The sequence below is a fragment of the Phaethon lepturus genome, unplaced genomic scaffold (genome assembly GCF_000687285.1).
Source record: "Phaethon lepturus isolate BGI_N335 unplaced genomic scaffold, ASM68728v1 scaffold3655, whole genome shotgun sequence".
NCBI lineage: Eukaryota > Metazoa > Chordata > Aves > Phaethontiformes > Phaethontidae > Phaethon > Phaethon lepturus.
The window spans coordinates 71,869-85,361 of NW_010542486.1; the positions used below are offsets into that span (position 1 = coordinate 71,869).

At 39.1% G+C, this 13,493-nt stretch overlaps 2 protein-coding genes across 2 annotated transcripts in view; one reads left to right on the forward strand and one right to left on the reverse strand.

Moving 5' to 3' along the window:
- The window catches only part of PDE7A (phosphodiesterase 7A), a 43,303-nt gene extending 38,396 nt beyond the window's left edge, over window positions 1-4,907 (forward strand). Inside the window, exons 10-13 of the mRNA XM_010288023.1 lie at window positions 58-202; window positions 1,092-1,188; window positions 3,183-3,263; window positions 4,621-4,907. Of these exons, the coding sequence (XP_010286325.1) occupies window positions 58-202; window positions 1,092-1,188; window positions 3,183-3,263; window positions 4,621-4,832 (535 nt within the window). The 3' untranslated portion in view covers window positions 4,833-4,907. The remainder of the gene's footprint in view (window positions 1-57; window positions 203-1,091; window positions 1,189-3,182; window positions 3,264-4,620) is intronic.
- Window positions 4,908-10,231: 5,324 nt separating this feature from the next.
- Window positions 10,232-13,493, reverse strand: part of MTFR1 (mitochondrial fission regulator 1) — a 16,386-nt gene continuing 13,124 nt past the window's right edge. Inside the window, exons 5-7 of the mRNA XM_010288024.1 lie at window positions 12,154-12,406; window positions 11,805-11,973; window positions 10,232-10,291 (exon numbers count right to left, since the gene is read on the reverse strand). Of these exons, the coding sequence (XP_010286326.1) occupies window positions 10,232-10,291; window positions 11,805-11,973; window positions 12,154-12,406 (482 nt within the window). The remainder of the gene's footprint in view (window positions 10,292-11,804; window positions 11,974-12,153; window positions 12,407-13,493) is intronic.

Sequence of the window (13,493 nt, forward strand, 5' to 3'; positions counted from 1 at the left end):
GATGGCTGTTGTTCTTAATTGTTATGCTTTGTGAATGTTTGGTGTCACTAATTTCAGGCAGCTGATGGAAAGCCAGATAGGTGATCTCATTCTTGCCACAGACATCAGTCAGCAAAATGAGTATCTGTCCATGTTTCGGTCCCATTTGGATAGAGGAGACCTATGTTTAGAGAATGCGAACCATCGTCACTTCATTTTACAGGTGATCTTTTTGGTAACGTTTTTGAAAATACCATTTTAGCATCAAAAATAATTTACTTAAAATGCTAAATCCTACTTCTAGGCTATCTTCTACATTCAAAATGAAGTAGAAATATCTTTTAGTCATTTTGTTTCATTACAAAAAGGTTGTTCCCTCCACTTCCATATCTCCCCACGCCCCCATCCCACCTTCCCCCCAGCACTTCACCTAGGTGATGTTGTGTGTTGGTAAGTCTGATAATTCAGAGTTGCTAAACCAAGGAGAGTTGTGTTTCCAAGAAGAGGCTTAGTTCTTCTGATGATTCCGGTACGGTATCAGAACTGTGAAATGCTTTGTCAGAACCTATTTCAGGAAAAGAAAGCACTACTGTTCTGAACCTGTTTGCAGCTGTGCTAGAGAGAGGTTTAGCAAGCTTTAAAAGCAGAAGCCTTGAGAGTCTCTTTAGGTTTACAGAGATTTCTATTAACTTCAAGTTGTGGACTATAAAATAAAAAAATAGACAAATAGATAAGGTCAGTCCTGTGCAAACCTTTGTTAAAAATGGGAACTTCAGAGCCAGAAATGCAACATAGAAAATGTTGCTTACTGTGATGTTTCTTTTTCTGAATTTATTGTTGTCTCCTGTACTAGTGAATATACTAAATATAGTGCCCCTGAAATACTTTGACTTGATTAAATTTCCATATTACTCAGAGATGATCATGAGATCTGATAGTTCCCTGAGTGTTTTTTAAATATGATTATAAAACATAAGTTTAGAGAGAAGCACAAATGGTAGGTAGGTTTGTTATTCACAAAACTTAAAATAATCTGCTGTCAGGAAATAAATAAATAGAGATGCTTCTATTGGGTGGAGAACTGATCTAACACCGTGTGTTAACTTACTCAGATGGCTTTGAAGTGTGCTGACATTTGTAATCCATGTCGGACGTGGGAGCTGAGTAAGCAATGGAGTGAAAAAGTAACAGAGGAGTTCTTCCATCAAGGCAAGTACGAGTGGAAGTATCTGTTGGTACATAAGGTATTTATACTGTGAAGAAGAGCGACTGTGAGTCACGGCTGCTTGCAAATAAAGGGATTCATATTTAGGACTATTAGAGATTTACAGTAGAGTATGAGGTTTTTTTAATTTCATGGGTTGTACTTCTTGCAAAAGGTCGGTGTTACTAAAACACAGTGAAGAATCTACTTAGAATCTGAATCTAAAATGGCTAATTCAATAAATCCTTCAGCCTGAAAGGTGCTTCGGGTGAATGATTATGCTGCCTTGACATTTACCTATATTCATCATGTATCTTCAATATTTAAACTTTGGCTGTGAGGCCTGTTGGTAAAGCAGGTAAGAGTTAGGGATGAGATTTTTACTTACCATGCAGTTAAGGCTACTTATGTAAACAGTTAACAAGGCTTTTACTGACAAATTACAAATCAAAATAAATTGGATGGTCACATCCAGAGGGTAGTAGTCAATGGCTCAGTGTCCATATGGAGATTGGTGATGAGCAGTGTCCCTCAGGGGTCCGTATCAGGACCAGCACTCTCACCAAGTTTGCAGACAACACCAAGCTGAGTGGTGCGGTTGACATGCCTGAGGGATGGGATGCCATACAGAGGGACCTGGAAAAGTAGGCCTGTGTGAACCTCATGAGGTTCAACAAGGCCAAGTACAGGGCCTGTACCTGGGTCCCTGTACCAGGAAAACCCCCGGTATCGGTACAAGCTGGGGAATGAAGGGATTGAGAGCAGCCCTGCTGACAAGGACCTGGCAGTATGGTGGACGAAAAGCTGGACATGAGCTAGCAACGTGTGCTCACAGCCTGGAAGCCCAACCATACCCTGGGCTGCATCCAAAGCAGTGTGGCCAGCAGGTCAAGGGAGGTGATCCTGCCCCTCTGCTCTGCTCTGGGGAGACCCCACCTGGAGTCCTGCGTCCAGCTCTGGAGCCCTCAGCACAGGAAAGACATGGACCTGTTGGAGCGGGCCCAGAGGAGGGCCACAAAAATGATCAGAGGGATCATGGAACACCTCTCCTCTGAGGACAGGCTGAGAGAGTTGGGGTTGTTCAGCCTGGAGAAGAGAAGGCTCCGGGGACACCTTCTTGCAGCCTTCTAGTACTTAAAGGGGGCTTATAAGAAAGATGGGGACAGACTTTTTAGCAGGGCCTGTTGCGATAAGACAAGCAGTAATGGTTTTAAACTAAAAGAGGGCAGGAAGGCATTTTTGACAATGAGGGTGATGAAACACTGGCACAGGTTGCCCTGAGAGGTGGTAGATGCCCCATTCCTGGCAACATTCAAGGTCAAGTTGGACTAGATGAGGTTTGAGGTGAGGCTCTGAGCAACCATGTCCCTGCTCATTGCAGGGTGGTTGGACTAGATGACCTTTAAAGGTCCCTTCCTTCATGATTCTATGAAATGGAGTGAATTTTCTCCATTATTATTAAGTTGTTTTAATAATAAGTGTGCTTCTCCTTTCTTAAGGCTAGTCTGACTTGCTTGAGACATGCTTATTTGTTCATGGATCCAATAAATGGGGAACAGACTGCTTTAACTGGTGCTAATCATGTGAAGCTTATTCTGAGATATATGTGGTGGGGAAGCTGAACCACAAAGTGCCTTCAGTGAGAGATTTCTGAAGGCTAAGCTATTTTCTTTCAGATTACCAAGGGGGGATCTTAATTTATCATTTCTGTGGCAGTCTGGGAGGTTTTGCAACGAAGTGTGTTAATCCTTCAGGAAACCTGTGATCTGATTTTTTTTTTTTAATTATTGTTTGATGAAAAATACAAAGTACTGTTAGTCTCTGTGACAGAGCTACTTTGTTTTTTTGGGGAGATGGAGGAGGGAAGTAAATGCATTCACCTTGCTGCAAGATACCATCCTTGCATCCAACTTGCACAACTCGCCTCTATCAGTGTTTGATTTCCATTTGGGTCTGGACTTAATGACTTAATAGTTGTATTATATTTTTATTTCTTTAGGAGATATTGAAAAAAAATATCACTTGGGTGTGAGTCCACTTTGTGACCGACAGACGGAAACTATTGCCAACATCCAGATTGGTAACTGCAGTTCAATTTATTTTAGTACATTTCTTTCAGGGTGTAATGTGAAAAAAGTACGTTTTAGATGCATTTCCTAGTGGTTACATGTGCTCTGTGTCTGTGTGTGGCAGCACTTAGTTAAAAAGAGCAATGTTTTTCAATTTGCTATATAAACATTTCTCCCTTGAATTAAGTATTTACGAAAGGTGCTGTGGTGACAGTCCTGGAGACTGAAGCCCCCGTGTTTTCTCACAGAGCAGGTACAGCATGGGAAGCAGCTGTCTGACTTCTCCTGTGCTGCTGCCGAGAACTTTCCTCATCTGAAGTGACCAGTTTGGGGAGAGCAGGAGAATTTGTTCCCTTGTCCGTGCAGTCTCAGGTGCCTTTCGCAGCGAGGTTGCCACAACAGGGTTCCAGCTCGCTGGGTTCAGCTCTCTGGAAAGTTAGCATTCCTTCTAAATGCAGTCTTAAAAAGGGTGGTGGGCAGAGAGTTGATGGAGAACTGTGAATAGCCATTATAGTAATGTTTTTGCTAACTTGAGTTGAATTTAAATTAGCAAAAGGGCTGACTTTTTATAGTTTTTTCTTAAATAAAGTTGTTCATGTAGATTGAATGGGACTCAACTGAAAACATAGTAAAGAAAATAATCAATTTAACAAACATAATATGAATTAGTGCTTGAAATTAGAGACAAATGTATCTGTTCAATTAGCTGTACTGTTTTAATTTATAATGTTAGACAATGATACATTTCTGTAATTGACAGATTCAATTTTGGTATTCTTACTGTTGAATTTTTTGGTTCATGGAAATAGACATAAATATGTGCACATCCGCATACACGCAAACATGTATATAAATGCTTATATGTTGATGTTCTGTGGACTTTTTGTTTAACAATTTCTCTAATTTGTATTTTTCATTATTTTTAATCAGCTTAATATTTGTGAAGAGAATGGGGTTTTTTCCCCCTGTAATATTGTTCAGACTGTCTGTGGGGTAATGTGTTATAAAATCTGTCTTTTAGAAATTTAGGTTTTCTAAAGTAGTTTCTGTGACTCAATTGCTGATGTTTAGATTCTCTCCCCATGTTCTCCAATATTTTCCTTTGGTCCTTGTTGTGAAAGAAAGGAGGTTGATTGGTAATCCAATATAATGTTGTTCTTTTGACTGACCAGTAAAATCTTTTACATTTTGAGACATTATTTTGTAAAGAAGCCCTAAATATTGAAAGGAATTGTTAAATGCACGCTGGAGAAGAATAGTCTGATTCATTGTTTATTTTTTTCTACTAAGTTGTATTTAAAATAGTTAGAGTGGGGTTTTTGCCCTGTTTTTTTTCACTTGAATATGTTTGTTTGCTTGTTTTCGAAGGTTTTATGACCTACTTAGTGGAGCCACTGTTTGGGGAATGGGCCCGGTTTTCAAACACCAGGCTCTCACAGACAATGCTTGGCCACCTGGGACTGAACAAGGCTAGCTGGAAGGGAGTGCAGAGGGAACAGTCTGGCAGTGGTGACGACGTTGACCCCGCTTTTGAGGAAATGGACTCAGACATATTACCTCAGGAACCTCGATTGTCCTGACCTCAGTCTTCATGACAAAACTGCCTCTTCTCTTGGTATCTGCACGGTTGCATTAAAGGAGATACTTGCCTGCCCAAGGTTTTGGTAAAATGGTAAAATGATGCCAGCATTATTTATTTCCAAGTTTTCCTTTGACACAGACCATTTGAACCAGAATTTTTTTAAACTGCAAGTTCTGAACATAGAGCAATATGCATACACCTCAGTTGGTTTTCGTTCGGAACCTTGAATATGCAAAGCACAGCAGTGACTGAGCCTTGAAGGAACAGTACGAAAACTTCATTGTGCCATATGGTCTTGGTTTATTGGTGAAATTTGGAATACGGTCTTCAAATCTAAGACTTGACATGGATTGTTCCACTTTCTTGGAATTTAGCAAGACTTGCATAAATCTGTTCAAAGCAAAACCTTCCACTCAGTCCCTGTTTTAATACGGAAATGTGAAGTGCCCATCCTCTGCTGCCTCTGGCAAGACTTGATGTTTACAAATGTACTCTGAAACTATCGGTTCTAGACTTAACCTTTGCGCATGGCTGTGAAGGAACCACTAACTTGGTTTTTTTGCTTTTTTAAAAGAAAAAGATCAAATCTGAGACTGCAGCTCTTGTTTCTTTGGATGCCAGAAAAGCCTCCCATTTGCCATAATTTTGTTTGTGCACTGGGAACTGAGCATTCATCATAGAGCACAGCCAAGCTTTACTCCAGTGCTGTATGGGAATGCAGTTTTTTTAATGGCAGAAAACACTTCTGAATTTGGGAAGGGAAGGGGTGGGGGTGGGGGGAAGCGTCCGAACTGCATTGTGATCCTGCAGTGGAAACATCGCATGTTGTTTTCACTATTGTACACTTGAACTGCACATGCAAGAAAAAGGTGGAATGTCTAAACACCATAATCAGCTCAGGGTATTTGCCAATCTGAAATAAAATGGGATGGGAAGCGTGTCCTTCAGAACAAGGGTACAAATGCCCCTTTCGCTGCAGCGTGTGTGTATGTGTGGGTGTGTGAGTATGTTTGGGACAGGGGAGGGTGGGAGGATACCCGGGAAGGGTTTGAACAGCAACATTATTATTATTTTTTTTTTATTTATTCTTTTAGAATGTGACAATTTCATGAACAGCCACATTGGGGAGGAAACTGTAACAAATTGCTACAGATGCCTTAAACTATGCACAAAGCTAAGTGACCAAATTTGTTTTTGATTTGAAAAAAAAAAAAAAGTGCATTGTTTACGTATTCCTCCCTCTACAGAAACATCACCCACTGATGGGTTTTTGATGGGAAAAGGAGAAGATGTTTTTTAGGACAAAATTAAAGGACTAATTTTAAACTTAAAACATTCCATTTTTGTAATTTGTTTTACATTGTTTTAAGTACAGTAAGCACAACTGTAATCTAGTTTGAGAAACTGGTGCTTTCTTTTAGTTAATTTGTATTTCCCTGTTGTTATTGTAAAAGACTGTTTATTAATTCTGTTTACAGTTTGTTGCAACAGCCATTTTTGGGAGAGCTTCAGCGTAAAGCCATTTGTAAAGGCTTTGCCATATTCATTTTAATATGTGCCTGTTGCTGTTAACTTTTAATTAATAAAAACAAAAAAATCTTTTCACATTATGTTCCTGTACATTTAAGTTATGACCGAGTCCAGCATTATGGAAAGATAGCTAAGGTTATAGTCAGCTTCCACTGTAAAACTAAGCCAACTTTTGGATTTGAAAATACTAGTCCTCATATGCCAAAACTTGTTGCCTCTTGGAGCTTGGACTTTTACTGTTTGAAAAGCAGATCCTGACTTACCTGATTGTTTCCCATCGGAAATTAAGTTGTTCATTATTCTTTCATGTTCCCTGGAGTATCATTAATCTCAAAGTGGCCATGTTTAAAGAAATAAATTTATAATGAAACCATTTTTTGAACCTGTGTGAACTTCCTTCCTTTGCTGTCAGTGCAAGTTCTTGCTGTTGTCTGACTCCAACAGAGAAGGATCAAATGTGATAATGAGCTTTGGTTATAACTTGCAGTAACAGGAAAGCCCTTATTTTAGCAGGTTGTCTTTGAAAGGGTGATACTTGCCAGTGCTGGCTGGCCAAAGAGGTGGTGGCTGTGTAGGAGTCACTTACTACAGAGACACTGCAGCTAAGCTTCCTTACAGGCTGCACAGACTCGTAGGGTTAAATGTGGAAAAGTATTGATTCCTCTTTGATGTTTTTGAATAAAGCATATTCCAAGCCTGCAGCTATTTTCAAAACAACCACTAAAATCAGTATCTGATAATGTCAGTTTTTTGGTGTTTTTTTTAAATGTGACCTGGTTAAAAGACAGGGTCCCAACAGCAATATAAATTTCGCTACTTGTTGGAGGCTATTTATAAGCATATTTTAGTATGTACTTTTAATGAAAATTAAAATTAATGAATCTACAAATATGTATATAGCAATATTTCAATATAATATTGGTAAACAACCTGTTACTCTTTAACATTGTGTAATCTTGCTGTCATCTGCTCCGAGAGGAACCAGTACAGCTTGTCAAGGTGCTAGAATAAAACAGTGGTTTTGTTCTAAGCCACCTTTCCTGGAAAGGGGCTTCTGTCTTTTTCTGCCAGACTGGATTTAGAAAGACTGGTTCTAATCCCATCTATTGGTGTATGTGGAAGCTTCTGACATTTAACTGAATTAAAAAAAAAAAAAAAACCAAAAAAACCCCACAAAAAAACTCAAAACCCCCCAAAATTAATGCCTTTTCTTGAGCATGTTGTCTAGAAATGCCTTCTACAAATCTACATTGAATTTCATCGTTCCTACAGCTTAAACGTTTCATGTGAGAGCTGAGAGCATGCGTATGCCAGGAGCGTATGCAACAGCCAGGCAGCCCACCCACGTCCAGAAATGCGTCACGGGACAGAGGCTGGGTCCCTGCCATGCATTGTTTTAACCTACAGCGCTGTTCCTGCGCTAGTCACTCATGTAGACAGGCAGGTACAAACAGGTCGTAGGTTACGCGAAGGTCTCTGCCCAGTGCACATCAATGTCCTTAGTTTGACGACTTCAGCCTGAGATACTTTTCTGTGGGCACTGGCATTGCATAGGTAAAAGCTTTCATGTAGAAAGATACAAATTAAGTTACAGAAAGGTATGAAATAAGTTACTTGAGGGCAGCTTTGTGGTTTTATTTGCTTGTGCAGGTGACATTTCTTTTACCGTAATTTTACAACACTAATAAGGCTTGCTGCATGTTGTTGTATTTCTGGGGTGCTGGATACATGCATCTCACATCAGCAGTTCAAACTGAGCATGTTTGGTGGGGGTTTTTCTTATGTTCTAGCCTACTTCAGTAGGTCAAGGGGTGTCCTGAATTTTAAAAGTTAATGACTTGATTGGACCGGGTTACTTCATTTGAACCCTGACTTTCGACAGAGGCTGTGTCTCTGAAAGAAGAGGAGGACTTCAGCAGAGGGGTTCTGGGCGAGCTATTCTGAAGCTGTGGCCTTTCGGGAGGGGGGGTCGTTGTGCCACCCCAGTGTACCAAGGGATAGAGACCATTCGCTGAGTACCTTCCTGCTATGTTTGTGGTGAGACATAAACTTCTCACTGGTTCCGGATCTTTTTTTTTTAATCTGAGTGTAACTGAATAATACTACTGTGCTGTTCTATGATTAACTCTACTGTTACTCCTGCTGCACAGCGAGGTAAGTTGTCCAGTCCTGGAAGAGATGCAAGTAAGTTGTTGCTACATTCATCTCTGGTCACTATAACAGAATGTAAACTATACTTTATGGTGGCTGCTATTGTTTGTCGAGTACCACAAATCACATACGCAATGTTTATTTTAACTGCTTTTAATTTTACATAGTGGCAATAAAGCATTAAATACAAAACTTGAAACCAAAATTAACTTCTGAAAAGGGGTTTTAAAGGCATTTAAAAGAACAGAAAGATTTAATGGCCTGTCAGTAGGACTGATGGCATAGCGTTTTGGAAGGAAGTTACATTGTGTACATATTAACACTTTCAAGATGACATCCTCCGCAATCATGCAATCCATTCCAGTTATAAAGCAGCAAAGTTTCAGTCATCTTCAGTAACCCAGTCAGAGCCCTTCAGCTGTCTCTCTTCAGTTAAAAAGTGCTGCTTTTTCCTTTTCCTAGAAAACAGAGGCACTTGTACTTGTTCCAGCAGCCAGATCAACTTAGAAAACTTGAAATACCCAGACTCAGCTTTTTCTATGGCCAGAGCAAACCTTGGCTTCCTAGAAGTGTGCTCTCTGGTTCCTCAACAGCTTTTTTCAACCAGCCCTTTCTACACCTGTGGCTGGAGACATCAGCTCAGGTGGCTGGTTAACGAACGAGATCTGTACAGGTCTGGCAGCAAGTAGCTGCTAAGGGAAGTCCCCAAAAGTGCTTCCCCTGGAAAACCGGTTACGTGCAACAGCTTGTACTACCTCTTCCCTGCACATAGGACTATGAGGGCTTGTGCAGCCCCCAACTGCTAGAAACCCATCTGGGGACTCAAGATAGCTGGGGATAAAAAGGTGTCTGTGAGTATCAATTAGCACAGCTGAGATGAACAATATACTTTTGGCAGCTTGCACCCCACAGTACTGCATATTTTTTTTTCTTACCTACACCACTCCTATGCTAATTACCACATGCTCTGACATTAATCATTTTACTCTGCTGCTATCTAGTGGTTATTTTAAATTCACTGGACTACCTACTCACAGAGGCTCCCCCAGCAGGATCAGACTTGTCATGCACTCTTTACAGTGGCCAGAGGATGATACAAGTAGGTTTTGCTCTCTTACCCTTGCAAGCTCATTTGAAACAAAACAAAAACTCTGCACGAAAATGTGCTGCTGCTTAAAATGTCTCATACCAGGTGACCTCTGCAGCAGCTTTTTCACTTTCAGTACGAAGCAGAATGCATTCAGGTTTTCTTTGGGCTAAAAATTTGCTAAAATTAAGTTTAAAAGAAAGACTTTGACATGAAAAATTCAGTATTAAACTAAACATTGTAGTGCAAGTTATAGTTAGAGCTCAAATAACTGATATTAACTTAAGGATGTATCACTATCAATTATTAACGTACACAAATTTTTAAGGTGGTCAGTTATGCACAAACAATGTTGTATATATAACTTAGTGTTAATAAACAAAAACCACCACATAAGTCTGAGTAGAAGGCCAGGTTGGAATAGAAAATTAATACCTGAGTATAATGGTCAAATTTATTCCCCTTGATAAATCACATACAAACATGTTTAGTGCCTCAATTCTACGTTTCACATTAGTTTTTTTCCTGTGTTGTAAGAGACCACTCGGTACTCGTGCTATTTGCGACATAAAAGATTTCACACAAAACAGCTTAAAACAAACAGTCTTTCATGTAGTGATCTTAATATTTTAAGATTTTTCAATTAAAGTCTTCATTTTTCCTGTAGACTTCAGCATGTGCGGTCCAAACTGAGAAGGAAAGGAGAAACATGTTCAGATTGCTTTGAGCAGAAACCTAGCTGAACTATTATCCATGCAAGTTGTAAGTAAAACTTAGAAAATATCTCTTCCTCACAAGAACTTGGGCAGAGATAAATTCCTTTATCAACCTGCTTCTCTGCACGTGGATTTCACCCACTTTGTAGCCATTAAGTTAAAGGGAAACTTGTGTCAGCAATAAGCTGAAAGCACTCAGATGAGGCAGCTAACCATCTGCTGGAGCAGCTCTGACTACAGATAGTTCACTCTAGTAGAACAAAAGAAGATGATACATGCAGTTATCTTCAGAATTTGACAACCAGTTGCTCTAGCAGCAGTTTAACAGTATTTCTGTTCTTGCTTTATCCCACATTTTTGTGCAAATCCTTTTAAAAACTGTATCATACAAGAAGATCATACGAGGACTGACAGATGTTTATTAGCTCATTATGGATCAACATTCTATCATTTAGCAAATGAAAACCTTCCATTTTCTTAGCTTTTGAGGACTTGATGACCCTTAATCTCCCAATCTCAAAAGTGTGACTGTAAATTTCAAAAGTGGAGTGTCATAAAAACCCCATGTGTGAATAAAACACTTGAAGTCCCAGCGATGCTGGGGAAAAAAGTGGTTGATTCTTGGGGAATATCTAGCCTTTTAGTTAATTCAGAGTGCAGACAGCTCTTTTGGAGTTTTCACGTGCATTTTTCCAAACACAGAAAGGGAAAAACAACTCTTTATTATTCTTCTCTAGTTGTATAGCACAAGGCTTCAAGGACTGCTTACTAACAAAACTGATCTATACTAGCCCATTTTTTAAGCAACTGTATATTGCTAGAAACTTGCATCTTGAACACTCACCACTTACTTAAAAATCCCTTACTCAAATTTCAAATCAATCTGAAATAAACCAGAAGCTATTAACTTGTACCATGATGAGAATTTTAAATGCAATTTCATTTTAACATTCTCACACTGTAAAGAAACTGCTTATTTACTCAGCATTTCCAATTATTAGAATACAGTCCTTATACCAAGATCCAGCAGGCATTCTGAACCATTTACTTTCTGCATTCCTAGGAACGGCTGGCTTCAAAATTTCACATGTACTGTCTGAATGGTTAAGGTTGGCAGTAACAGGCAAACTCCATTCTGTTTTCTGATACAGTACCAAATCAAACCAGATTTGATACGAGCCCTTAGGAATTAAGTTTTCAGAACATTGCATGCTTGTGGCAACAGAAAAGATTTTTGTTTTAAAAAAAATAAGAAAACTGTAACAGGGCTTTTTAAACCTAGGGCCAAAAGAGGATGCAATCTTAAGCCTTGATACAAAAAACGTATGATTGCCACAAATCCTGGTGTATCAGCAGTACTTCATAGGGGTTTGTGGACAGGGATGCTAGCTCATAGGTATTTGCATATGTTGGCAGAAAGACACACGTTGGGTTTTATGACAAATATAATTTAGCCCAAGCATGTGTTCAGAATCATGATACTCACCAGCACGACCTCAGTCTTTGTCTTTGTTTCAGTCTTTGGAATCACTTTTTCTGTTTCACTTTGGCTATCATTTCGGTATCGATAAGCAAATTTCTTTTTGAGAGCTTCTGCTATTAACGCTGCAGGATCTGTAGGGTCAGCCACTTTAGATTTTGTACCTTCTGATGATCTAGAAAAGAAAATGAGAAGCATGAACATAGTCCAAAACAAAGCTTTAGAAGTGAATGCTTTTGCATTCTGTTTGTCAGATGTCACACCAGCATCTGTCTCACCTTGAAATAGTTCTAAGTCATAAAAACATACTGTTAATGCAAACATCAATACATTGATTCTTATTTATATTTATTACCTTTTCACTGAGCGTAGTTTCACGCTGTTCATGTCTTTGAGAATTTCCAGCATGTTTGGTATTTCAGATTTCTTTGGCCCATTTTCTGTCAGATGCTGTCCAGAGTTTGTTTTTTTGTTTTTCCTTTCTTTAATGAGCTCAATTGCAGACATCCTCTGTTGTAGACCAGGGGGAGGAAGTGGTGGTGGAGGAGGAGGTGGCGGTGGTGGAGGTGCAACAGGGGCAGCAGCTGAAGCAACTGGACTTGATCCAACTACAAATAAAAATGCATTGCACATCGGTTTACTTGTAAATCCCATTTATATCTCTCAAATGCTCAGGTAAGAATATGGCTGTAACAGATTCAATTGCCGCCCCTCTGCCACCTTTAGATTATCACATAACATCATTCCTAAACCACCTAAGTAGACTCATAAAGCCACACAAAAATACTTCTAGAAGAGAGAAGCCGCCTTTGAATTTCCAGTCCAAATTCTAGGTGCATTCATCTCTTTACTGCAATGGGATGGACATCACAACGTCTTTTAGTTATGTTCTGCTCCTAATGTTACAAATATTTCGCTTTCTTCTGAGAGGCAGGTACTGAGCTGGAAGTCACATACAACCTGCCACGTGAGTAGTGTTTCTTCCTACTTATCATCACAAATAAGAAATTACCATACAAGATTTCTAAATGTAAAATTCAGTGGTCAAACAGTGCTTAAATTGAAGCTTCTCCCAGCTCTCTGAGGTTAAGGATTTTTGGACCAGCTAACCATCTATCTGAAGATAGAAATTCTCACGATAATCTTGATTTCAAGTTACCTGCACTCTTCAGGTAAAAATTGATGTTATAAGTATAATAGCAGTAATAACTTGACAAATAAATGAAGAAACCTCTGCTTAAATGTACCTTTGAAGAAATCAGCAAAACCAGGTCAAGCCAGTTTTGAGGCTTGGAGTATAAAGTATGTAAAGATACACAGTAGCTAGTACAGGGAAGGCTACCCTGTGTACATGTAGGCATACACACAGCGTCACTACCACATTCTACCAGAAGAGGGAGGTAAAGATGATAAAATCAAATCAAAATTTAATTTTCCTACTAAATAGAGCTAAAGGGAAAATGATGAATAATAAGTTACTAGTTATTTCACAAAACCTGCACGATAATTACAATTCAAGAATGAAGCCATGTGATCCTTAAAACTATTTAATAGCATTGAATATGAACAGTTAAGGAAAAATAAAGTAACTGCTATCAGTTCAACAGACAAAAACTATAGAACATCTGAAAAATTAGAATGATTTTATACATAAACATAGGAAAAAACTGTACTTGCTAAGTGACCTAGGAAAGA